The sequence below is a fragment of the Ahaetulla prasina genome, chromosome 8, assembly GCF_028640845.1.
Source record: "Ahaetulla prasina isolate Xishuangbanna chromosome 8, ASM2864084v1, whole genome shotgun sequence".
Taxonomy (NCBI): domain Eukaryota; kingdom Metazoa; phylum Chordata; class Lepidosauria; order Squamata; family Colubridae; genus Ahaetulla; species Ahaetulla prasina.
In genome coordinates, this window is record NC_080546.1 from 66,497,410 (window position 1) to 66,524,694 (window position 27,285).

At 43.0% G+C, this 27,285-nt stretch overlaps 2 protein-coding genes across 6 annotated transcripts in view; both read right to left on the bottom strand.

The window, feature by feature from the left end:
- Positions 1 to 27,285, bottom strand: part of PROM1 (prominin 1) — a 258,262-nt gene that overhangs the window by 226,651 nt on the left and 4,326 nt on the right. For 4 of the 5 annotated variants that reach the window (XM_058193310.1, XM_058193309.1, XM_058193308.1 and 1 more), the window contains exons 2-3: positions 24,031 to 24,121; positions 22,236 to 22,573 (exon numbers count right to left, since the gene is read on the bottom strand). In XM_058193310.1, the coding sequence (XP_058049293.1) occupies positions 22,236 to 22,458 (223 nt within the window). In that variant the 5' untranslated portion in view covers positions 22,459 to 22,573; positions 24,031 to 24,121. The remainder of the gene's footprint in view (positions 1 to 22,235; positions 22,574 to 24,030; positions 24,122 to 27,285) is intronic. The other variant, XM_058193311.1, reaches the window with a different exon arrangement.
- Positions 969 to 3,500, bottom strand: LOC131203279 (uncharacterized). Its single transcript, XM_058193314.1, has 2 exons — positions 2,189 to 3,500; positions 969 to 1,136 (listed from the first exon to the last, which is right to left on the bottom strand). Exon 1 carries the CDS (start codon positions 3,136 to 3,138, stop codon positions 2,401 to 2,403), a length of 738 nt encoding a protein of 245 aa, XP_058049297.1. The 5' UTR covers positions 3,139 to 3,500; the 3' UTR covers positions 969 to 1,136; positions 2,189 to 2,400.

A 27,285-nucleotide genomic window follows, 5' to 3' on the forward strand; every position in this document is an offset into this window, starting at 1 on the left:
AAGATCCGGCCATTGAAGCTGCTGAAGGTGGGACAGCTCCAAAATGGAAGGATTGAAAGAAAGTGTGCCGGTGTGGTGAGATATTTTTCTTTTAAAAAAAAACTATTAGAGAGAATCACCCTGAGACAATTTAGAAGGCTAAAATTGAGGATAGAAGAGGTTGAACGGCGGAATTAAGACTGTTTTAAAAGTGACTGTTTTCCTTGCCTTTTAATTTTTTTTCCCTTTTGTGGATGTCTATGGCTGATTTTATTTGTAAAGCTGGACTGGACTGAATTGAAAACCTTTGGTTTACTCTTTTCGATTTCCAAAACTCCCAGTGCTTCCTTAAAATATTTTTTTTCTTTCTTCTTTCTTTTGCTTGTTTCTATATTAAATTAATTTCTCTTTTTTTAATTATTTCTACACATCTAGATATGGCGGATCGGAGATTGAGGAGGGAGAGGAGAGGAAATGTAAGCAACACTGCCATCTAGTGGCTTGGAGATATATATATTGCTCCCAGAAGCACGAAGCTGAAGCCTGAAGATGACGAATGAGACTTCGTCGAAACGTCGCCAAGACACTTCCAATTTTACGCGGGAGAAAACCCGAATAACCAAAGACCTACATATATATATATATATATTTATATATATATATATTGTGAAGGAAGAGTGTAACTTTGTACCTCTAGTGGCTTGGAAATATATATATATATATATATTTGGTGAAGGAAGAGTGTAACTTTATATATATATTTGGTGAAGGAAGAGTGTTTCAAGGACTCTATGTTAATTCCAGATAAGATAGTGGGGGAGAGCATCAAAGATACTTTTGCAAGTTTGTTTATTCAGGTGCTGTTCTGGGAACTATCAGTAATAGGAGTCTGAAATGGAAAAATACTATTTGAGAAGACTACAGCGACTCTAGAAAGAGAGCTGCAAATAATACTGGAAAATTTATAAAATGGACATTGGTCCTACCTGAATGTCCTTTCTCTGTTGGCGGGACCAGCAGCCAGGCATGGGAGTGACTCGGTCTGTATCCAATGGGATCGAGTCTGCTAGTTGAAAAGCACCTCCTCCTCCTGGTGCCTTCCAGCTTTCGGACGAGGATGATGCGGCAGACCGACGCACTGAGCTGTAAAACAGGAACTGCAAGAATATGTTATTATGCCCTCCTCCCCGGCATATGACCATGAGAGCCCGTATGACCTCCATAGAATACAGGAACCGGGCATTAGGGAGGGGCTGGCTGCTGGTCCCGCCAACAGAGAAAGGACATTCAGGTAGGACCAATGTCCATTCTCCAGCAGGGCGGGACCAGCAGCCAGGCATGGGACATACCAAAGCAAGTCCTATCAGGAGGGATCCGCCCGGTCCGGGTTAGAACTCCCTTCTAGGACCCTTTGGAGAACCCTGCGGCCGAACGCCGCATCAGCAGATGCATAGGAATCAATCTTGTAATGGCGTATGAATGGATTCGGAGAAGACCATGTGGCTGCTTTGCAGATTTCTTCTAATGGAGCCTGAGTGGCCCATGCAGCTGAAGTAGCCGCGCTTCTAGTTGAATGCGCAGTGATGCGACTTGGAATAGGAATTCCCTGAATCTGATATGCTCTGGCAATGCATGCCTTAAGCCATCTACCGATGGTAGAGGAAGATACCTCAAGGCCGATGGTGGTTGGTTGAAAGGACACAAAGAGAGCCTCCGTCCTCCTGAGAGAGGCGGTACGCTTGATATAAATACGGAGGGCTCTCCGGACATCTAGGGTATGCCAGGACCTTTCCAGCCGGTGTACCGGATCTGGAGAAAAGTCGGGAAGAATGAGCTCTTGTGATCTATGGAACAGTGAGTTAACTTTAGGCAGGAAGATAGGATCTAGCCGGAGGACCACCCTATCTGAGTGAAACACGCAGAGATCCGCCCTGGTGGAAAGGGCAGCAAGTTCAGAAATTCTGCGAGCTGAAGTGATGGCTACTAGAAAGGCCACCTTATATGTCAAATATTGCAGGCCACACTCCCTCAAAGGTTCGAAGGGGCCCTTGGTGAGGGATGTTAGAACCTTCGTGAGGTCCCAAGATGGGTACCTGTGGACTACTGGAGGACAAAGGTTGGTTGCTCCCCTCAGAAATGGACGGATGAGGGGCCGGTGGGCTAGGGAGCGTTTAGCACCGCAAGTTAAAATAGAAGAGAGAGCAGCTACCTGTCGTCGAAGCGTGTTCGCTGCCAGACCTTGTTCCAATCCGTGTTGAAGGAAGATCAGGATAATGACCGTAGAAGCGGTGGTAGGGTCTATGTTCTTGCTTGAACACCAGGTGTAGAAGGTGCGCCACGTTGAGCCGTAGATGCGAATGGTGGAACTACGACGAGACGCCTGGATGGTGTTGGCGACGTTGGCAGGTACATGTCTCTTCCTCAGGAGACTCCGCTCAAGCGCCAGGCGGTCAGCTTGAACCACTGAGGGTCCGGATGAGTCAGCTGCCCTTGGCTGAGCGAGATCTTGGTCTGAGGAAGTTTCCACGGGGGAACCACTGAGAGAGCCACCAGGTCCGCAAACCACGGGCGCCGAGGCCAGTGTGGAGCCAGCAAGATGAGTTCCGCCTGTTCCCTCAGCATCTTCCTGATAACCTTGGGTATTGTTGGAATGGGAGGGAAGGCATAAAGGAGGCCGGGGGGCCAAGGGCTGCGCAGGGCGTCTATGCCCTCCGCCCCCTGGACCGGGTACCTTGAGAAGAACCAATCCAGTTGACGATTGTCTCGAGTGGCAAAGAGGTCTACCAGCGGGTTCCCAAAGCGGAGTGTGATCTCGAGGAACATATCCGGATTCAGCCGCCACTCCCCCTGGTCGACTGAGACTCGGCTGAGCCAGTCGGCCTGTGTGTTTGCCACCCCTGATATATGAGAGGCCCGTATGGACCTCAGGTGAGCCTCCGCCCAGAGACCCAGTTGCACTGCCTCTTGCAAGAGAGGCTGAGAGTGGGTTCCCCCCAGGCGGTTCACATGAGCCTTTGCGGCCACATTGTCCGTTAAAATTAGAATGTTTTGATTGAGAACAATGTCCTGGAACGATAGTAAGGCCAGATGAATGGCCCTGAGTTCTAACCAGTTTATGTTGTGGGTCAGGTCCCCTGGGGACCACTGACACTGAGCCATGTTTGATCCCAGATGGGCGCCCCAGCCATGAAGACTGGCATCTGTTGTCAAGATTAGGCGTTGGGGTTCCCTGAACTCTCTGCCCTTTGACAGGGCTGGGGAGATCCACCATAGAAGGGAGTGCCTGACTTGTTGTGGAAGTTGGACAAGAATTGGTGACGTAGCTGTGTGTGCCTTTTGATAGGGGAGTAGAAACCACTGCAGTGTCCTGCAGTGGAGACGAGCCCAAGGTACAATGCCGATGCAGGAGACCAGTTTCCCCAAGAGTTGGGAAAGGGTCTTTAAAGGAATAAGACGTCTCTTGGTTACCCCCCTGACTAGGTTCTGTAAATTGGTGAGACGCTCCTGTGACAGATAGACCCGGCCCTCGATCATGTCTATGATGGCCCCTAAGTGTTGGATTCGATTCGTAGGATGTAAGTGACATTTGGCCTTGTTGATCGAGAAGCCGTGGGCTTCTAGAACCTGAATGGTTGTGGACAAATCCACTGCCGCCAGGGTCTCTGTTCGAGATTGGATAAGGAGATCGTCCAGATAAGCTTGGATTCTGATTGGAATAGCCCGGAGATGCGCTGTGAGGGCGGCCATTAGCTTTGAGAAGACCCTGGGGGCCGAGGAGAGCCCGAATGGAAGGGCACAATATTGGTAATGGAGACCCCCGTGGCAGAAGCGGAGGAATCGTCTGTGAGCCGGAAGGATGGGGACGTGTAAGTATGCCTCCGTCAGGTCTACTGGCGTGAGAAGTCCCCTCCTGATGCTCTCCAAGATGGACTGGAGTGACTGCATCTTGAACCGCCTGTAGACTATGTGGCGGTTCAGAGCCTTCAGGTCGAGGATTGCTCTCCATCCCCGAGGGCTTTGGAACTATGAACAGTCGGGAGTAAAACCCTGACCGTGTTGTCTCGTGGCACCGTTTGGATGGCCTGAATTGAGAGAAGATGTTTTATGGCCGATGCCACGAGCAGCCGTTCGTCGGGTCGCAAGATAACGGGCACCTGACGAAATGACCGGAGGGTGGAGAGGAATTCAGGAGAGACCGAACCTGATTGTCTCCCTGACCCAGGAGTCCGTGGTGGACTCCTCCCATTGGCTGGCGAAGAGCGCCAGTCTGCCCCCAATGGGAGGGACGGGCAAGCAGTCAACGTGAGCGTCTGAATGGACGGCCTCTGCCCCCCCGAAAGGGCCGCTTGAAGGAACCCCTCTGACCTTGACCTCCCTGTCTATCCTGCCTATCCTGTCTACCCTGTCTGGGGGAGAAGGGTCTTTGGGGTCTGGAGTTTCCAAAGTTAGAATCAGCCGCCCTGAAGGGACGAAAATATGGGGTTGGCCTGGAGTCTGAACGGCGGGACATGCTTGGAAGGATCTTGCGCTTGTCCTTGGTCTCTATAAGTAAAGGATCCAAGGCTGCTCCAAGAGTGAGGTCCCGAATAAAGGGCTGAGGCCAACCTCCATTTGTTTTTGGCGTCGGCTTGCCAACGCCTAAGCCAGAGAAGGCGGCGTGAGGATACTGTGGAACCAATCGATTTGGCAGCAAATCGAGAAGCATTTAGGGTGGCATCGGCTGAGTATTCGATGGCAGCTATAATCTTGTTTAGGTCCTGATGTGACCGGGAGTCAGTGACTGGTAAACGGTCACGCAACTGTTTTAACCATAAAAGGGCAGCCCGATTAAAGAAAGAGGCCGAGGAAGAGGCCCTAACGGCCCAGGCTGCCGCCTGATGACTTTTAATCAGGGTTTGTTCGGCACGTTTATCTTCCGGGCGAAGGGTTTCCTCTGGAGGTCCTGTGACCACAGATGGTCCTGCTAATGCAACTATTGGGGCATCAACTGTGGGGATTTGCAGTAATTTAAGGAAGTTAGGTTCCAAATTATACAAGCGACGGTCCAAGGCATTAGGATTAGGACCAGTTATAGGAGTGTTCCATTGCCTATCGACTACTTCCACAAAGAGTTTGGGGGCAGGCACCTCTTCTGACTCGACCACCGGAACTGAAAACAAGTCCATGGGTGGATCAGTGGTCTCCAAGGTGGGAATTGGGGCCGGTCGGGCCACTCCCAGCCGGGTAGTGACCTTGGCCTTGTGTAACAAAGACCGAAATAGTTGTGGGTTGAAGAGACCCACAAAGGAGGGTTGGTCTGGGACCAAATCCTCATCCTCAGAGAGGTTCTCATCCCTAAGGTCCCCTTCATCCACCAGTGAGGCCCGAGATGGAGAATGAGCCTGGAAATCTTCAGCTTGAGGTGTGGAGTAGTCCTGCACCAAATCGTGACTAGTTTGGGATGCTACATATTCTGAAACCCATGAATGGGTTCTTGCCTGCCTGGAAGCAGTAATACCTGCAATCATTTCTGCCATAACTGCAGGGTCATTAGCCGCTGGGGCAGCTGCCTGGTGACTCACAGGCCCCATAGGAATAGTGGCTCTAGAAGAAACCTCTGTTGACTCAAGTACTGGCGGGGCTGCAGGTAAAACCTCCATTTCAGATACAGAAATAGGACAGAATAAATCAGAAGTGGGCAGAGGTTGGGATGAGTCTACAGATATATCAGGAGATAAAGTTAATGGAGCCCCAGGAGACTGCACAGGAGGCTGAACTGGTAAGGAGGTGGATTGCTGTTCCTGTATAGTATCAGCAGATTCCCTCACTGCCCTAGTAATGGCCCGATCCATAGCCTTCTGGCGTTGTAGGGCCTTCTTTTCAGAAGTCTTAGAAATAGCCTTTTGGGGCTTGGAAATGGAGGATTGAAGTGTCTCTGACCTTGTGGGTGCATGAGAGCTCGAAGCACTAGGCCCTGGGATTGGACTGGTCTGATGTTGCTTCCTTTTACTAGGCCGGACTGGAGGAACGGCGGCCATCTTGAAAGGCCTAACCGATAGCTAGGCCTCAAACCCCACGTGGACAAGGCCTGGATGTGAAGCCTATGAGCCTCTAGAGGCCCAAGCCAAGGCCTATTACAAAAATGACCTAGGACAAATTATAAATTAAATTACCATTTAAATAACAATACAGTGGGGAAAATTTTCCATTCTCTAGGGCCTACTAGGTGATAGAGTATTTTGCCACGTGGCTAGTAAAGCCGGAGGTGGCTAAGAAGGTAATACTCACAGACTGAAGGCCTCAGTGGGCAGCCGGAGAGCCAGTCGAAGATCGATACAGAGGTTCTGCTGAGTCACCGAGCGATCGGGAATGAAGCCCGGGAGCGCCCACGAAGATCCGGTGACTGGAAAATAGGCCCATCAATGGCCTGATTAAAGACGCCCCAGAGCTCAGGCAGGGGCAGGCTGGCTGGCCTAGACCCTTTTATGGGTAGGCCAGGGCGATCGGGAAGCACCCGGGAGCGCCCAAACTTAACTTTGATTAAAGCCGCCACGCGGCTGTGTTTTAAATTCGGCAGCCGCCGAATTTGCCAGCCACGGGGAGGCATAATTGAGTCCTATCAGCCTCCCCGTTCTTCCAGCAGCTTCTTATGCTGTCCCCAGCGGTATCGGGCTGAATCGCCCTTCTCGCTGGGGAGGGGGAGAGCTCACCTACAATGGGAGCCTCAACCCCGATACCAGCAGCTGGGAAGGAATAAATAGGGCTGAATCGCCCTCCTAATTACTAAAGAAATGCTTACTTTCCGATGAACTCAAAGGGAAGCAGCTCCGAAGTGCGTCTGTTCCCAATCAGATCGAGTCTGAAAGCTGGAAGGCACCAGGAGGAGGAGGTGCTTTTCAACTAGCAGACTCGATCCCATTGGATACAGACCGAGTCACTCCCATGCCTGGCTGCTGGTCCCGCCCTGCTGGAGAAGGAACTTTCTCCTTTCCCTCCCTTTTTTTCCTCTTCTCCTTTTTTCCTCCTTTCTTTTTTCTTCTTTTTCCCCAGCCCTTTTTGATTGGAGTAACTGGAGTAATTGGATTAAGATGTACAAGAGTCTGAAGAATTGTTCTTTTATTCCTTTTTCTAATTATTTTTATTTTGGATGATGCTCCTTTTGGCTTAACCTTTTCTTTTCTTTTTTTTCTGGCTACCTGGGCGAAGTCTTTTTTCTTTTTCATCTTTTTTTTTCTTTCTTTTTTCCCCATCATATAAGTGGATTAAGGTATAGAAAAACCTGAAGATTATGTCAAAATGAGCAAAAAAGCAACAACATTTGGTTTGGCCACATCAACCCCTTCTTCATCACCATCTGGAAGTCAACGATCAATACAGATGATGTTACAACAGGAGAAGGACAGGAAAGAGAAGTTAGTTACCCTACAAATGATTTGGCAAGGAATTCAAAAATTACAAACAGAAGTGGAAGATATTGAACAGAGATCAGAAAAAATTAAGCAAAGAACAGAAAAAACAGATGAAAAGGTGGAAAATATACACCAAATGATGAAAAAGTATGAGGATAGACTTCAAAAAATTGAGGAAAAGAAGAACAAAGAGAGAAAAAAAATCAGATATTGATAGCAGATTAGACGAGGTTGAAAGAGACAAGAATGGAATATTGGGATGGGAGATGGTCAGAGCAGAATTTTATCTTAGATTTCAAAACATAGAAGAAGAGAAGGGAGAAAACTTGGCAGAGAAAATGGTGGAAATTCTAGCAGAAATTTTAGAAATTAGTAAAGAAAAGATGATGGACAGTATGGATGAGATATTTAGAGTCTACACAAGTCTTGCAATGAGGAATAACCTTCCAAGAGAAGTTCATATACGATTTACCAAAAAATCGATCAAAGTGCAAATTTTACAGGCTGCAAGAGACAAAACATTGAAATACAAGGACAAGGAAATTGTGGTTGTGAAGCAAGTCCCGAGAAGAGTTAGAGTGATGAGAAGAGAATACCATTTTTTGACTAAAATATTACTGCAGAAAAGCGTGAATTACACCAGAAGGCCTGATGTTTACCTGGCAACAACAAAAATATAGGATAGACTCAATAGATAAAGCCAGAGGATTCTCTGAAGAATACTTTAAAGAGAAAGAAATAGAGACAAGCAGAGAAGTCACACTGGTTGAACTACAAGAGGCAAAACTGTTAGCGATGATTGAAAAAGAAAAAGGCACTGTGGGTGGCAAGGTGGAAGGTAAAGTACTACGTGAGCCAAGATCGATCAGAGCTATAAATTCCAATTATAAAGTATGAATATGGAAGATAAAAAACTGATAACAAAAAACATAAATGGACTTAATTCAGCTACCAAAAGAAAGAAAATATTTCATAAATTAGAGAAATTAAAATTCGATATAATCTGTCTACAAGAAGTACATATTAAAAAGCAACATGAACAATTACTGGTACAGCCAAAGCTGGGGAAAATATTTACTTCATTGCCACAATGTAAAAAAAGAGGAATAGTTTTATATATATGAGATACAATTGTGGCGAAGCAGATATATACAGATGAAAATGACAGAATTTTGATGGTGGAAAAAATAGATAATAATATGAAAACACTTTTAATAGCAATATATGCTCCAAACGACAATCAAGAAGATTTTTATATGAAAATAATTGATTTGGATTATGAAAATATCTGTATCATCATACAGATGAAATTAGATTACAGATCACAAAAGGCAATGAAGCAAAGGAGAAAGACTCTTCCAAAATCCTTTTTTAAAATGAAAGAGGAAATAAATTTAAAAGATGCATGGAGAGAAACAAACATTGAAAATAGACAATACACTTTTCATTCAAATATACATTTATCATGGTCTAAAATAGATATGATATGGATGACAATGGAATTGACTTCTAATATAGAAGAAATTGATATAGAAACCTGGGCAGATCACAATTCTATGACTGTTAAATGGAAAGGACAAAGGAGAAGAACTAGATGGACTTTAAATACCACAGTATTAAAAGATAAAGAATTTGCACAGACAATGGAGAAGGAACTGGCTTTTTTCTCGAGATGGGATGGTTGGTGATTGGAGCACATGATCGGCAGAGGAGTCAAGGGGTGGTGATCTGGGGTTTTATACTACTGAGGAAAAACCTGGATCTCCAGATTCGGAGTTCATCCAGCTGTGCTAGCTTGCCTATGCTAGTAAAAGAACTTTGAAAGATGTTTGCCTCAGAGTCTTATCTGCAGGAGGGGGTTTTCTGGAACGCTGACAATTATTTTGAAAATGCCAATAAATCAGATAGATGGTTAGCATATAAATTGAAAAAAGAAAAAGAATCACGAAAAATAACGCAGTTAATGGATGACCAAGGACAGACCAGATATGTGAATGAAGAGAAGAAAAAAAATATACAAGACTACTATAGAAAATTATATGATCAAGAGAATCTAGAGGAGGAAAGTGTTAAGTGCTATTTACAGAAAACAAATTTACCTCAGATTCCCAAAGACACTGAAATGATGCTAGACGTTGTATAACAATGATGGAATTAACTGAAGCACTGAAAAAACAAAAAAATGGGCAGACACCAGGCCCTGATGGCTTACCAGCGGAGTACTATAAGACATTCCAGGAGTCATTGAGTCTCCCACTACTAGAAGTTATGAATGATGTTATGTTAAAGAAGAAACTACCCTAGTCATGGTCAGAGGCTTACATTACACTAATTCCAAAACGAGGATACTGACTCACAGCAAATTAAGAACTATAGACCCATATCTTTGTTAAATTCAGACTATAAAATCTTTGCTATAATATTGGCAGAAAGACTCAAAAGATACTTAAATAATTTTATACATTCTGATCAAAATGGATTTCTGCCAAAAAAAAAACAGATTAGAGATAATATGAAAATAATTCTGGATATCCTGGAATACTCTGAGGCACATCCCGAAATGCAAATGGCTTTGATATTTCTTGATGCACAGAAAGCTTTTGATAACATGAATTGGCGATTTATCTTACTTCAATTGGAACAGATGGGCTTTGGTAGAAAGTTTATCCAGGCTATAGAAGCTATATATTACAAACAGCAAAAGTAATGATAAATGGAGAATTGACAGAACCAATTCAAATAAAAAAAGGAACAAGACAAGGTTGCCCACTGTCACCTCTGTTGTTTGTATTAACACTCGAAGTGTTAAATAGAAATATTAGAGAAGAAGGAATAAAAGGCATGAAAATTCAAAAGGAAGAATACAAATTACAAGCATTTGCAGATGACCTGGTTTTTATACTTGAAGATCCATTAGAATCAATAACTATATTGATAGATAAGATAGGAGAATACTGAAAAGCTGCAGGACTGAAAATAAATAAAGATAAAATGAAGATTTTGACAAAAAACATGTTAATAAAACAAAAAAAACAGAATTGGTGGAACGATCAGAGATGCAGGTCACAAACAAGATTATATATTTGGGAATAAATCTGACAGCAAGATGTAGTAAACTCAAACAACAGATCATGACAGACTTGGCAGATCATGAGACTTGGCAAAATGGGAGAATTTGCAATTATCATTGATAGGGAGAATATCAACGATCAAGATATTGCCTAAAATCTTATATTTGTTCCAGACAATCCCAATTAGACTAGGGAAAGGATACTTTGAAGAATTGAATAAAATAGTGTTGAAATATATTTGGCAGGGTAAAAAAGCGAGGATAAAATTAAAATTGTTACAAGACGCTAGAATACCAGGAGGGTTTGGATTGCCTAATTGGGAATTATACTATCAAGCAACAAATTTGATGTAGATCAAGGAATGGATAAGATTAAGAAATACTAGAATATTGATTCTAGAGGGACACGATTTGTTATTGGGATGGCATGCCTTTTTATGGTATAAGGAAGCAAAAACGCAGGGGTACCGTATATACTCGAATATAAGCCGATCCGAGTATAAGCCGAGGTCCCCAATTTTACCCCAAAAACTGGGGTAAACTGGGGACTCGAGTATAAGCCGAGGGTGGGAAATGAGGCACCTACCGGTTGGGGAAACCCTCCCTCCCTCAGCTGAGAAGGCTGGCGGCCCCCGCCCGCCTCTCACTGCACCGGCAGGGCTTCCGTCCGGTAAAATGTGAAAAAAAGAAAAAAAAACAACTCGAGTATAAGCCGTATATACTCGAGTATAAGCCGAGGGGCTTTTAAAAAAAAAAAAAACTCGAGTATAAGCCGTATAGACCCGAGTATAAGCCGAGGGGACGTTTTTCAGCACAAAAAACGTGCTGAAAAACTCGGCTTATACTCGAGTATATACGGTACTTCAGAAGACATTTTATAAGAGAGGCCTTGTTATTAAATTGGGAAAAGATTAAGAGAAATCATTATTTAAAAATTCCAGTCTGGTTATCAACCATTGAGGCATTCTCATACAAAATAACATTTAGAAAGGAACAAATTGTTAGATATAGTGAATTGTTGAATGAAAAGGGAGAACTTAAAAATATGCAAGAATTAGAAACACAAGGTATAAAAATGAATTGGTTTTCTTACTTGCAAATACACTCTAGATATGATAAAGATTTCAAGACAGAAGGTTTTTATAACAATCTGACTAATTTAGATAAAATGTTAACAGGTACTGATGAAAATTTAATTAGGAAATTATATGGATATTTATTAGAGGTTAAATTGGAAGAAGAACAAGTTAAAGAAACAATGATTGCATGGGGGGAAAACTTTGGACATGGGATTGACTTAGAGGTATGGCAAAAATTGTGGTCACAAAATTATAAAATGACAATGTCAACTGCGTATAAAGAAAATTTGTATAAGATGTTTTACAGGTGGCACCTACCCCCGACAAGAATAGCCAGAATGTTCAAGAATAAATCCGAAAAATGCTGAAAATGTCATCAGATACCTGGTTCATATTACCATATGTGGTGGACATGTGTAGAAGCTAAAAGATATTGGATTAGAATCCACACATGGTTGGAAAAAAATGATTAAAAAACACATAGATTTTAAACCTGAAGTTTTTTTATTGGGGATCATACCCGAAATCTATAATAGAGAATTGAGATATTTGATTGTGAATGTTGTAACAGCGGCTAGGATTGTGTTTGCTAAAAATTGGAAAAATGAAAAAATACTAACACAAGATGAAATTATCAAGAAAATAATGGAATGTACAGAAATGAGTAAATTGACATTTGAAATTAGAGAGCTGGAAGATGAACAATATTATAAGATATGAGACTTATTTTATCATTGGTTAGAAAGGAAAACATGTTAATGAAGTCTGAGAGAGGTTTTTACAATGGAAAAATGGTTGAAATACATATTGATTTAAGATGATGAAATGAATGATGTAATACCATTAACATAAAACTGAGAATACTTTACATGAAATGAGGCAAAAAATACTTATAATTAAGCAATGATTAAACCAATATGTTTGGAACATATCAGATTGATAAAATGTAAAACTAGATAAATAATATGTTATACATTTGCTGAAATTGCACAAAAGATTTGTAATCAACCAATCGACACACTGTATTTGTATTGAAGATGTTTTTATGTTTGTTTGTTTGTTTGTTTAAAAAATAAAAAAAATTCCAAAAAAAAAGGATTGAACTACTGGTATTCTTTGAATTTGTTTTACTCCAGATGTTTAATTACCAATAATGATACTGCCTAATCTTTTTTTAAAATGTATTTATTTATTTTGTCACAACAGTATACACAAGCATCAACATAAAGTAACTACATATTATATAAGCATATATATGAGCAAAAGTATGCAATAACTATGTTAATTTGATATAATGAAAGGAAACAATAGGAAAGGAACGGTAGGTAGGGCCTTTGGTGGCTCAACAGACTAATGCAGTCTGTTATTAACAGCAGCTGCTTGCAATTACTGCAGGTTCAAGTCCCACCAGGCCCAAGGTTGACTCGGCCTTCCATCCTTTATAAGGTAGGTAAAATGAGGACCCAGATTGTTGGGGGCAATAAGTTGACTTTGTATATAATATACAAATGGATGAAGACTATTGCTTGACATAGTGTAAGCCGCCCTGAGTCTTCGGAGAAGGGCGGGATATAAATGCAAATTTATTTATTTATTTATTTATTTTTATTTATTTTTCACATTTATATACCGCCCTATCTCCCTAGGGACTCAGGGCGGTTCACAGGCAATTAAAAATACATATAAATACAAACTAAAATGACACGTTAAAAAACTTATTCCATAGCCGAATTGTTAAAAACAGTATAAATAATAAAAACCCATTTAAAACCAGTAAATTTAAAATCTAATCCAGTCCCGCGCAGATAAGTGTGTTTTAAGCTCGCGACGGAAGGTTCGGAGGTCTGGAAGTTGACGAAGTCCTGGGGGGAGTTCGTTCCAGAGGGTGGGAGCCCCCACAGAGAAGGCCCTTCCCCTGGGTGTCGCCAGACGGCACTGCCTAGCTGACGGCACCCTGAGGAGTCCCTCTCTGTCAGAGCGCACGGGTCGGTGAGAGGTAATCGGTAGCAGTAGGCGGTCCCGTAAATAGCCCGGCCCTATGCCATGGAGCGCTTTAAAGATTGTCACCAAAACCTTGAAGCGCACCCGGAAGGCCACAGGTAGCCAGTGCAGTCTGCGCAGGATAGGTGTCACGCGGGAGCCACGAGGGGCTCCCTCTATCACCCGCGCAGCCGCGTTCTGGACTAACTGAAGCCTCTGGATGCCCCTCAAGGGGAGCCCCATGTAGAGAGCATTGCAGTAATCCAGACGAGACGTCACAAGGGCGTGAGTGACCGTGCATAAGGCATCCCGGTCTAGAAAGGGGCGCAACTGGCGCACCAGGCGAACCTGGTGGAAAGCTCTCCTGGAGACGGCCGTCATATGGTCTTCAAAAGACAGCCGTGCATCCAGGAGGACGCCCAAGTTCCGCACCCTCTCCATCGGGGCCAATGACTCGCCCCCAACAGTCAGCCGTGGACTCAGCTGACTGTACTGGGATGCCGGCATCCATAGCCACTCTGTCTTGGAGGGATTGAGCTTGAGCCTGTTTCTCCCCATCCAGACCCGTACGGCTTCCAAACACCGGGACAGCACTTCGATAGCTTCATTGGGGTGGCCCGGTGTGGAAAAGTACAGCTGGGTGTCATCAGCGTACAGCTGGTACCTCACACCGAAGCCACTGATGATCTCACCCAGCGGCTTCATATAGATGTTGAACAGAAGGGGCGAGAGAATCGACCCCTGCGGCACCCCACAAGTGAGGCGCCGCGGGGCCGACCTCTGCCCCCGTCAACACCGTCTGCGACCGGTCTGAGAGATAGGAGGAGAACCACCGATAAACGGTGCCTCCACTCCCAATCCTCCAACCGGCGCAGCAGGATACCAGGGTCGATGGTATCAAAAGCCGCTGAGAGGTCTAATAGGACCAGGGCAGAGGAACAACCCCTATCCCTGGCCCCCCAGAGATCATCCACCAATGCGACCAAAGCCGTCTCAGTGCTGTAACCGGGCGGAAACCGGACTGGAGCAGGTCTAGATAGACAGTTTCATCCAGGTGCAGGAAACTGATATGCCACCATACCCTCTACAACCTTCGCGCGGGCGGGTTGGAGACCGGACGATAATTACCTAAAACAGCCGGGTCCAGGGAGGGCTTCTTGAGGAGGGGCCTCACCACCGCCTCTTTCAAGGCGGCCGGGAAGACTCCCTCCAACAAGGAAGCACTCGTAATCGCCTGGAGCCAGCCTCGTGTCACCTCCTGAGTGGCCAGCACCAACCAGGAGGGGCACGGGTCCAGTAAACACGTGGTGGCATTCAACCTACCCAACAACCTGTCCATGTCCTCGGGAGCCACAGGGTCAAACTCATCCCAGACAATATCACCAAGACCACTCTCAGACGCCCCATCTGAATCGCCGCAATTTTGGTCCAGACCGTCCCGAAGCTGAACGATTTTATCGTATAGATAACCGTTAAACTCCTCAGCACGTCCCTGCAACGGGTCATCCCGCTCCCCCTGGTGAAGGAGGGAACGGGTCACCCGAAACAGGGCGGCTGGGCGGTTATCTGCCGATGCAATGAGGGAGGAGGCGTAGCAATGCCTCGCTTCCCTCAGTGCCACTAGGTAGGTCCTAGTATAGGACCTAACTAGTGTCCGATCAGCCTCTGAACGGCTAGACCTCCAGGAGCTCTCTAGGCGTCTTCTCCGGCGTTTCATCCCCCTCAGCTCCTCGGAGAACCAAGGAGCCGGTTGGGATCTGCGCCGGGTCAGAGGCCGCAGAGGCACGACACGGTCTAAAGCCCCAGCCGCAGCCCGTTCCCAGGCTGCGGTTAGTTCCTCTGCCGTGCCGTGAGCCAGACCCTCAGGAAGTGGCCCAAGCTCCGTCTGGAACCTCTCCGGGTCCATCAGGCGCCTGGGACGGAACCAACGTAGTGGTTCCGTCTCCCTGCGGTGTTGAGTAGCGGTCAGAAAGTCCAGGCGAAGGAGAGAGTGATCTGACCATGACAAAGGTTCTGTGACTACATCTCTCAAATCCAGATCCTTCAACCACTGACCAGAGATAAAAATAAGGTCCAGTGTGCCTCCCCCGATGTGAGTGGGGCCATCCACTACTTGAGTCAGGTCCAAGGCCGTCATGGAAGCCATGAACTCCCGAGCCACTGTCGATGACGAGCCGGCAGATGGCAAGTTAAAGTCCCCCATGACTAAAAGTCTGGGGGTCTCCACTGCCACCCCGGCAAGCACCTCCAGGAGCTCGGGCAGGGCAGCTGTCACGCAGCAAGGAGCCAGGTATGTGACCAGCAAGCCCATCTGACACCTATGACCCCATCTCACAAAGAGGGATTCACACCCGGCAATCTGAGGTACAGTGGTCTCCCTCGGCTCTAGACTCTCTTTAATAACAACCGCCACCCCCCCACCCCTACCCTGGGCCCTCGGCTGATGGAATGCACGGAAACCCGGTGGGCACATTTCGACCAGGGGCACGCCCCCTTCAGTGCCCAACCAGGTCTCCGTAACACCTGTAAGATCCGCGGCGCCCCCCTGGATAAGATCATGTATTAGGGGGGCCTTATTGGCCACGGACCGTGCGTTGCATAACATAAGACGAAGGCCCAGGCTCTGAGGGTCTTGACCATCCGGGGAACGGGAAAAGTCAGAGGGATCGGGGCACGCGATCGCCTGCAAACATCGAACGCGTGACCCCCTAAACCGATACGATCCCCCCCTTTCGCCATATCTGCCCCTCCCACTTACCGTGCAAATGGAGCCACCCTCACAAAAAGGAACACATTCCCCCCCCATAACCTCCGAACCCATTAAATAGTCGCCACGAGCACGCGCAGGAGCTGGTTTCCCTCCCGACGGGCTACCCCCATCACCCGCCCTAGCCGTCCCACCCCTTAAAAATGCCCTATCTAAAAAACCCCAAAGGCTCTTTCTCTTCGCATGCCACCTCTGTGGGTCCCAAGACCCGTCATTGAGGCCGGCCCTTGGTAACGAAGCGGGCCATTCCTGCGAGGTGGGGGCACCTCGCAGGCGCAAGAGTTCATGTGTAGCGTAACGCATAGAAAAGTACGAATCGGTGAAGGATGCTAAGATGGTAAAATCCCAGATGGTAAAACGTTAACAAACGGTGGATCCTCCAACGGATGTCCAGTTGTCAAAGAGGACAAATGAAGCTGGAACCAGATAGAGATGATAAAGCCTGAACAGACAGCCCGACAGCCTCCATGGTAAACCTATGGAAAACATTTCTACAAACAGCTCTTAATAAGGTAGAAATGGCTATCAGTCTGTCATAGTCCATAGTCCAGTCCAGTCCAGAAACCCATGGATACAAATGCAAGACCACCCAGCTTCGATGGTCAAAAGTCCGGTGGGGGGGGGGGGAGGAAGGCAGGCCATACCACAAAGGGCAGATGAACAAAACACGATGTAAAGTGCCAAAAGAGGGGGACAAACCACAGCCTCGCCTCCGGCCTCATCTCCCACCGCGGCCTCACCACGCCCACTGCTGATGGAGCCGCAGAACACAGGACGCCGCTGGACAGGCGCCTCGCGGCCCACAAGACCTCGCCAGGCGTAACAAAGCGCCGATGGAACAGGCGGGCCCAAAAATAGGCGAACGGGCCGGAATTCATGCCACAGCTGGAATCGGGCCAAATTCACGTCGCCGCTGGAGCCGGGCCGAAATCGCCGCTGGAGCCGGGCTGAAATCGAGGCCGGATCCTGCAGCAAGCAGCAGCAGGCCTCCCTCGCCTCCCTCGCGTCCCAAAGATGGCCGCCTCCATCCGATCCGCCGCTCTTCCCTCGGCCCGTTCTCGGTTGCCGCATATCCGAGAGGATCAAAAGACCTCTCCTGCGGCCGCCAAGCAGATGACACAGCGCGCCGAGGGACAGGAGCAGCCTGGTAAGTCATCCAGAGTCCACCATTTCGGGAAAAGCCTCCACCGCCGATTCGAGCTCCTCTAGCAAACCGCCATCCTCGCGCATGCACAGAGCCTTTTTCAGCTTAGTAAAATAAAATAAAATAAAAATAAAAATAAAAATAAATAAAGGCACTTTTGTGCTCTTATGCACGCCCCTTATAGTCCTCTTAGGAATGGGGTGAGGTCAATAGTAGACAGTTTTTGGTTAAAGCTTTTGGGATTTTGAGCCGTATCTGGTAATCTGGTAATGAAAACAACCAAGCACAGAGAGCGTCAAGAACCCACAATTTTCCTTTTACTCAATGTATGTCTTGGGACTTACACAGCCCACTGTGGCATCCATTTTATGAATAAACAAGGATAAAGCACACAACAGTTTTAAAATTTCCAATAGAATTCACTAGCCCACAAAGTTCCCCCTTCCTGATTTACAAATGCACCATACATGAACATGTGTGCATATACATACACACTTTGACTATTCTTGGATCCAAAAAAGCTGTTAAAAGATATTTGAATGGAGACAGGTAGCACATGAAACTCACATGTAATTCACATGATTCTTCCACGTTTTATTCAAAGAATATCCCAAATATGGAAAACTGATATATAAAGAGAAAACTTAAATAGTTTTTCTGCATCCTGAAGATTTTCAACAATTTTCATTTGTGGGAGAATGCAGATATGTCTGTTGCATCAAGCAAATAGATAATAGCTACTCCAAGCTGATTGGGATTGCCCTGGCCATTAATGTCCTTGAAATATCTTAATTTTCTAGTGATGGCTTTCAGATATAAGGATTAGATAGAGGGAAAACCCTGCCTTCAAATAAATATTTGACTTTCCTGGGAAGCCAAACTATCGTTAGCATTTCCTCATTTTTTGCTAAAGGCACCTAAATAAGCAAGATAAAAGCTTCCCCTTAATTTTAAAGAACAGATGGAACAAATATAAAACTCCTGAAAAATTCTCTGCATTTTCCACAAAACATGACTAACTCTACTTAGATGTTTGCATCCTCATTAACCTGCCTTATTATGGCTCACTTGAGCTTGTCTTCCAGATCACCATCTGGTGAGGATTTGTAACAGATTAAGAAGAGTTCAAACGAGGTGTTATCATGGCTGACCTGACCCACTTTCTAATATCTTAGAGTTTGTTTCCTCAGCATGATCAGTCATCTGTCCTTTTTATAGGAGCCCAAAAAACAGAAACTCTAGATCCTTCATCTGATTGAGGTGATCAACCAAGTTTGGTTGCCTACTCTAGGGCAATTGCAATTACTGAAAAATCTAATTAACTGTCTGTAAATTTAGAGAACATTGTAAAACACAGCTGTATTTTTTTTTTTTTGCAATAGGAGACACATTAAAACAGTCTTCACTTTTCTTTTCTTCCTAGCATTTCATCCACCTTAGTTGACAGTCTGTTTATTTTCTACTGTATTCCCATAGCTAGATAAGATGTTTTGCACTCAGATCTGAAATTTGGCAATCACTGTTGAATTTTGGCCTTATAATATGTGTGTGATATATGTATATGTCATAATGATAAAATGTTAACACCATAGAGTTTAAGAATATATTTTTCTTTCCTTGTGAGGTCTATTAAGGTGTGATCACATCAAAGCTGATCTTATACAACACAGTGACTCAGTAAACAACTAAGGATTGCTATAAAAAGGACAGCTACCTGACCTGATGCTATTTTTAAGGCAACAATACAAGTTGCTCATTGGAAGAGGTCATTACTATCTTTAGAGCCCAAAACTGTCTGGTACCATCTGCTCAGGTTACCTCCTATAAGATGTTGGTTATTCCCACATAATAATAAATAAATTGATTTTTAAAATTGAGTTTATCAAACATTTATCAATATAGAAAGTGTATTATTAATTTGTTTGCCCTTTCCTTTTTCCCCTCTCCATATATCCTATTTCTTCTTTTTTTGTATGGTTCAATTAAAGGTTTAAAAATGCTAGTCTTAGTTGGATAAAGCCAAATCATTTTAAGAGACATTACATACTATAGTAGTACTATATATCCCTGTAATTTCCTACCAAGAAAATTTACAAAATAAGAATGCATAATTAAATTACTACATATAACAAAGTTAATAGTCAATGAGTCTATTTATACAGTGATTCTAACACCTTTTCATTTTATGTTCATTCCATCCCTTTTATCATTATTTTAAAAGTCTTTATAAAAATGATCATATGTACTTTTGTGCACATTACTTAATCTATGCATGCCTGTGGCCAAACTTCCTTATGCATACACTTTTGTCCACCAGGTAAAAGGAAATGGTAGTAGTAAACAGATAAAATTAGTACTGTTTCCTTCATCAAAAATTACCCAATCCCCATAATCTATTTGTTTGAGGAGTAGAAAATAGAAACCTACTCTGCCTAAAAGGAAGGAAATGTATTCCAAGAAAATTCATTGCAGAATATTTATTAATTCCAAGACTCACTCATCACCTTTTTCACACAATACATACTGAATTCCCTGATCTAACAACAGCTCAATGCCCAAGAAAGAGTTCTTTCATGCTTCAGACTCAGATCTGAATTTTTTAGGTTATTTTCATATTGACAGCAATCAAAGGATGAATTTGATGACTGACAACAGCCAAAGTTGAAAAAAACTCATATCTATCCGTTTATTGTACTTTAGCAACTCATGGGACTAAAGATGACAAGTTAATCCTGCATTGAGAAAGTGAGGCTTGGGTGCAAATGATGTTTTCTTTGAGACCCCCAAAATGTATCAAGCAGACAAGCAGATGGGGAGAAGCAATTTAGCAGCTATGAGACACAGATGATTTAGGGGGATTACATGTGAGAAAATATCTTGTTGACCTTATTTTTTTCTGAGATCCTGGTATCTAAATTTTAAAACTCCCGATACAATAGTTTATTCATTTATTTATTTCTCAAAGTTGTATGGCTGCCCACCTATCCAATGAAACAAGACCCCTATAAAAATCTCAATTCTTCCAAAATAACATTGACTCAAAGTTCCCAGATCTCCAATAAGTAAACCTCCAGGCCCTAATGGACATTAAGACCATCTATCTGCCCTATTCTAAACCCACCTGCTCTGGAGACCCCGCACCAGACTTTAAAATGTCTTTCCAAGAAAGTCTGCCTGGTTTCTGTTCTGATCTTTTAGCACCAAGTAGATATCTAGGTTTATTTTGAGGTAAATCAGTTTTATGGTTCAACAACTCCTGATACTATTTCTAATTTCCTGTCCTTATTTCTAACACTACAAGTTGCGCGAGATATAGGAAGGTTTAGAAATCTGCTGCTCAAGAAAAATATTTAAAACTTTATTTGTATTGTTTTATACTTAAATAGATAGATAAACAAAAGTAAAATAAAAACCAAGTTGATAAGCCAAGTTGTAAACTAAAAATTCTCTGAATTATTGTAATAAGAGATTTATGATTTATGCAGAAAGAACTTCATCTCTTCATATAAAGAAACAAACCTATGCCATGGCTTTTTATTTATTTATTATAAGGCTTTTGAAAAATATCAAAATGGATATCAAAAAGGAAAGCTTTTTGGGGAGGGAATGGGAAAGGAAGGGATTCTTCGTAGCATTGGCTATTAAAACCTTCTTTACATCTTCCCCTGGATAACCACAATTCCAACTGTCTATGTTTTTAGTTGGTGTAAAATCAATACATACTTTGGTGCACTCACCTGCAACCAATCAACAGTGGGTCAGAATGGTGATACTTGCAAAAAGAGGGATGGATCTTTAATCATGCATTCACGGCCACCATCTTGATTTTTTTCATAGATTTCGGGGGGATCCATGGGACAAATTCCACCTTTATATGATGTTACCAATGTCCTGATGTCTCTTAAAATTATGTAAAGGTGCAGTTTGTGTTCTAATGCATATTTCATCTCTCAACCTCTTTCTAGATACTCTTGTTAGCTTCTCATTGCCAGCCGATTCTTTTATTAATTCTTTTAATAAAAGTTGTGTCCTATTGAAAACTGTATAACGGTACATCTACTGCTTTTAAAAAGTAACTAATAATATTGTTAGTACAGTTCTTAAGCAACTCACAGATATACTTTAGCATCAATCAATAGCCAGGAATTTTTTTATCACCAGATGAGAACACTCATAAATACACAATATGGCATATTTAGTATTGAATGTCCACTTTAAGAAATTGACAGCTATAGAAGCCCCACTTATCTGATCACTAACTTGGTAATGGCTCTTTCTCCTATCCTTCAAGGCCATTTTCTATATCCTCTATAAATATCTATGGAGAGAAATTACATCCCCCATTTCCTCTACGTGACATTTCCAAATTCTTCATTATTATTCTACCTGGTAAGACAAAAATAAGAGAACTGCCTAAAGTAGCCCCACAGTGAGACAGGTGGCAAATAAATTTAACAAATAAATAATCAGAGAGTATTCAGAAATCAGATCCCTCAAAGAGGAACAAGTTAACTTTTGATGCACAACCATCTTGCCTCAAAACACAATTTTTGTTCTGGGGGAAAGTGCCAGATGGCTGCTTCTTCCAAAACCTTTTCCACTACTCTTCTTTCTGGTGATTTAGCAAAACACACACACACACACACACACACACACACACACACACACACAAAACTATTCACAAGAAAATCATTCCACTCTTCTGTTGGTTTGGCACAGTGAGTTTCTCTCAAAACATAAGCTCAAACTACACTGCTTTACAAAACTGCCATCTGATAGGATCTCCTTGAATTTTTCAAAGCCAAATTAATATTTAATATAAACCTACCTTGAGGGAAGTAATTGGGCTGAACTATGCAGAGGAAAGCGTGGACCATGCGGAACAAAATCCCTATTGTTCCGGGCTCGTAGTAAGCGTTGGTGTTGTATATCTTGTGGGGAACATACCCAAAATCTAGAGTTTCGGAAGGCATTTGAGGCAAAGGCTGCCGTTCAGAAATTGTTCCCCCACAGAACAATAAAAGAAGCAATAAATAAACTTCTCTAGCCATGGCTGACCAAACTCATAGACAGAGGCAGAAGGGAGGTGAATAACACCCTTGAGATGAGATGAGCTTTGCTGGGCATATACTTCAAAACGCTTTTCTCTGAGCTCTTCATATGAATCTGATTAATAAAAAGAGAAAAGAGCTGTTTAACAAGTGACATCTCATTCCTGGAAATCAGGAGCTCCCCATCCCATAATGGATATAATATCCTATGAAATTTTAAATATTTTGGTATCTTTGCAGGAAGCATATTGGAAAAGATTTGTGCCCATTACTTAAGTCATTTTATTACAAGGGAAAGAAGGAACCACGACTAGGTTCTTGTACCAAACTAAAATTTAGAATAAGTGTTCCACTGTTCCACTGTTAACATTTTTTCATCATTAAAAATGGGATCTGGGATTAACCAATCATCAACCTTGGATCTACATTTACAGATGCAACACTTACCATTTTAACATGAAAACGGCAATTAAAGTAATAAAAGTGGGATAAAAATTTAATAAATTAATAAAAATCTGTGCCTCCCCCCCCACCCAAGTCTCCATGGTAAACTACAATGCAGCTGAAAAATTAGTGCAATGGATTGTGGATTTCTCAGCAGAATTTCCAAACTGTGATAAAGTCTCTTTCAAATCAAACTTGGTAACTTCAAGATGATGTAGTTTTCATGGCAACCAACCCCAATCAAGGGTTTCTGGAGGCAGTTGGTGCAGTGATATGGCATCACCTTCTTCTGGAATAGCTTTTCAACTTTCTGTCAGTCTCCCATTCAAATACTAGCCAAGGTTGAGCCTAACTACCACATCCAAAGAAGGGCTTCAGGCTACTGTCATCTGCTGATACATAAAAAGCAGGGGTGAAATGCTCCCAGTTCGGACTGGATCAACTGATCCAGTAGCGATGGGAGCAGGTGGTTTGGAGAACTGGTAGCAAAAATCCCTGCCCCCCCCCCCGACCATGCCCACCCAATTGCCTGCTTGCCCGCTTGCTGCTTCTTTCTGGCTCGCTCACTTTTCCCACCCGAATGGTAGGAATAGGTTGTAAAAAATGCTTTTAAAAGGTTAAAAAAAAAGGCTCTGACAATCACAGCTGAGCCACGTGATCGTCAAAGCCTTTTTTTACTTTTAAAAGCATTTTTACTGCTTATTCGCTCAAATAGGGAGTAAAAAAATGCTTTAAAAAAGTTTTTTAAAAAGGCTCCAATGATCGCGCACCACAGCTGATCATCCCCCCCACGCGGTTCTACTTATCTTCCTTCCCATCCCTCCTTTTGGTGTGCACTGCGTGTGCATGCATCCCTCGCATTTGGTGCATGGTGTGCACTGTGCATGCACATGCGCAGTGGCACGTTTGGCACGCAGAGCACATGCGCAGCCACCGAACCGGTAGTAAACCGGTTCAGATTTCACCACTGGTAGAAAGTGGTGAATCTTATACACAAACACATACTTTATTGCATCACACTATGGTTACTGGGCTACACCTTAAAATGGAACATGCTGAAAAATGCTCCCAGATTATTTCAACAATGGTTTGTCAAATTCAAAATGTAAGCAAATAGTATCTACTGACCTCACTTTTGGAGTTGCTAACAGCCCAGTTGCTAACATTTCCTCTGAAAAGTCATGTCCTTTTGCTCCAGACTGATTAATCCAAATTAAACCTGTCAAAGAAAGGAGAGCATAGATATACTTGATCTTGCCAAAAGAAGCAAAAGGTTTGTAAGTGCTTTCTGCTTTTCAGCACACAAATGGATACTGACTTCATTGTATTACGGTCTAACATTTTATCTGTATTTAGAAGAAAAACAAGTAAAACTGAAGGTCACCAAAAACATTATAGTCTGTTGCTTCCATTTTGTCCCAAACTGGTTGTTTTCTCCTGCTACATTTCGCACATTCCTAATTGAAGATGATTGTGATAAGACTACATATTTTAACATAGCATATTGTGGAAGTACAGAATTGTTAATTTATGAGTTTGAACAGTTTTAAGTAGAAGTTTTAATACCAGAGCGTTTTAAAACTATTTTAATTTGTTTTAATGAAACTGATTTTACATAGTTTTTAAATGGTTTGCTGTATCACTTCGCTGTTTTCCAGTTAAACAATCAGTTTTTTGTTGAAAACCCTCTTAAGAAGAATGCATATAAGGACATCAAAAAATAATTGTCATAAAACTGAAAACTGATGATTTTTAAATTAGCCAATTAAAAGTAATCCTCAACTTACATTCATTTGTTTAGTAACTATTTAAAATTACAACAGCACTGAAAAAAATGACTTACAAACATCACAGCATCCCTAGTCACATGATCAAAATTCAGGCACTTGACAATTAGCATGTATTTATGATGCTTGCAGCATCCTGGGATCATGTAATTGCCATTTGAGATCTTCTCAGCTGGCTTGAATAAAACATGCAAAATCAATGGTGGAAGCTGGATTCACTTAATAACTACATAATCCACTTAACAACTGCAGTTATTCACATAATAATCATGGCAAAAAAGAGCAAAATCTGGGCTACTCACTTAACAACTAACTGTCTTGCTTAGCAATGAAAATTCTAGTCTCAATTGTGGTCAAGGACTACCTTTACAGACAAGGGAGGAATGATGACCCTTAAATCAGAAGAGTTTGCATTGAAAACTAGTTTGCATTGTAGTCAGTTACCAACACATCAGGATTATAATTTTACTAATAGGAATGTTGGAAGAAATGTCCATCTGGGTTCAGTTCCAAGTGGGGAGAAAGACACTGGAAACAGGGAGACTGCTTGGAAAGATGGTTTAATGGTGGACAAGATCACATGGTTTGAGTTCCTGAGCAGAAAAGGGCCAAGATGCTGAGCACACCTTGGTTTTATGCCCTCTCTGAGCTTTAAACTTCCTGGGGCACAGGAAGAATATCCCAATTGGCTATCAGATTCCCAGGGCATGGGGATCTTAGCTAGCCTTGCTGGCTGATGCAATCTTCCCAGATGCCATGCGGTGAGTGTCTGTTGCTAGATGAGTCCTATTGTGTTGCAGATGATGGTCCATTGATAAAGGTGGGGGGGGGATTGGGTTTCTGCCTCTGGCCCATTGACAAAGGTGGGGCGGGAGGCAGGAAGGTGGGAGCTGCTTTGTCTTTAAAACATGTTTCTCCATTTCTCATCCAGGGAAATATATGCTGCCTTTTTAATATTTCCTAAAATATTTCATTCTTCTAGGAGCGGTGTGGGTGCTAACTCCCTACAGGAATAAAATCAGTTATTATTCATAAAAGCTTCCCTTGAACATTGTGCAAGAAGAAACAAAAAATTATTAAGTGACATTAAGGCATCCTCTGAAAATGTCAAAGGATGATCCACAGTTTCTAAGACACTAGAGAGGCACACAAACTTTAAAAATAAAATAAACTATTTCTTCATTTGCCATTTGGTTTGGAAATCCTATCTTCCTACTTCAGTTACCCATATTTTTCAGCGTATAAGACGCACCTTAGTTTTTGGGGAAGAAAATAGGGGAGAGGGAAATTTGCCTATCAGGTATTCATCTGACTAGAGTCCTTAGTCTGGTCAGCTTCAGCACATTAGTTTGCTGGTTTTGAGTGTTGGGGATAAAAAACAGCTTGATCTTCGGAGAGAGAAGCAATGAGAAAAGTAGGCTAAGCTAGGAAGATTGTTTCCCTTGTTAGCACCTCGTTAGGGCTGAAAAAAGAGCTTGGAAAAAACTACATTAGGAGTATAAGACGCACCCAAATTTTCAGTGTCTGTTGGGGGGGGGAGTGTCTCTTATACTCCATAAAATATGGTAAGTCCTGTCCAGAGTAACAACTAGATGTGGTATTAACACCAAGGTCATACATTCCATAACTGCATCTCTGCCTTTTCAGTCTTGTCTGCTCAACTCCAAGGATTTCAATAGTTCTTAACCACCCAGAATGTCCTATTCTCACCCAAACCAACAATAGGAGACAGTGCTTCTCAACCTTTGCAACCTGAAGATGCGTAGACTTCAAGAATTCTCCAGCCAGTTCTGACAGCTGTGAGTTCTCAGAGTTGAGGTCACACACTTCAAGCCTCAAAGGTTGAGAAACACTGGTGTATAATAAGAAATGGAGCAGCGATGAACTAAGCTCCTGAATTTAATATTTAAATTGTAGAATAAAATATGATTTTATGCCCTGAGAAAGCCTGACTACTCAGAAAAACAAACACACAAAAAGAGATTGACAGAATTATCAAGAGAATTATTCATCGGCCAATTACTCAATCATATATATTTTAAAGCATTAGAATAGAACACAGCTGGAAGGGACCTTGTCCAGCTCCCAGCTCAAGCAGGAGAATCTATACCATCTCAGGCAAGTTTCTATCCAGTCTCTTCTTAAAAACCTCCAGTGATGGAGCATCCACAATTTCTGGAGGCAAACTGTTCCACTGGTTAATTGTCCTCACTGTTAGGAAGCTTCTCTTTAATTCCAGGTTGCTTCTCTCTTTGATTAGTTTCCAACGATTATTTCTTGTTCTGTCCTCTGGTGCTTTGGAGAAAAATTTGACCCCCTCTTCTTTGTGGCAGCCCCTCAAATACTGGAACACTGCTATCATGTCATCCCTAAACACCATTAAACAGATATCTCAATAGAAACTCTGCAGTCAAGAAGTATATTTTTCCCCCTATGACTCCATGGTGAACTACAATGCAGCTGAAAAATCAGTGCAATAGATTGTGGATTTCTCAGCAGAATTTCCAAACTGGTAAAGTCTCTTTCAAATCAAATTTGGTATTTATTTATTTATTTATTTATAATTTAATTTCTATACCGCCCTTCTCCCGAAGGA

Bases quoted from the DNA above. Each gene is read 5' to 3' on its own strand.
- LOC131203279 (XM_058193314.1), bottom strand. From the start codon at position 3,138: ATGGCTCAGTGTCAGTGGTCCCCAGGGGACCTGACCCACAACATAAAC.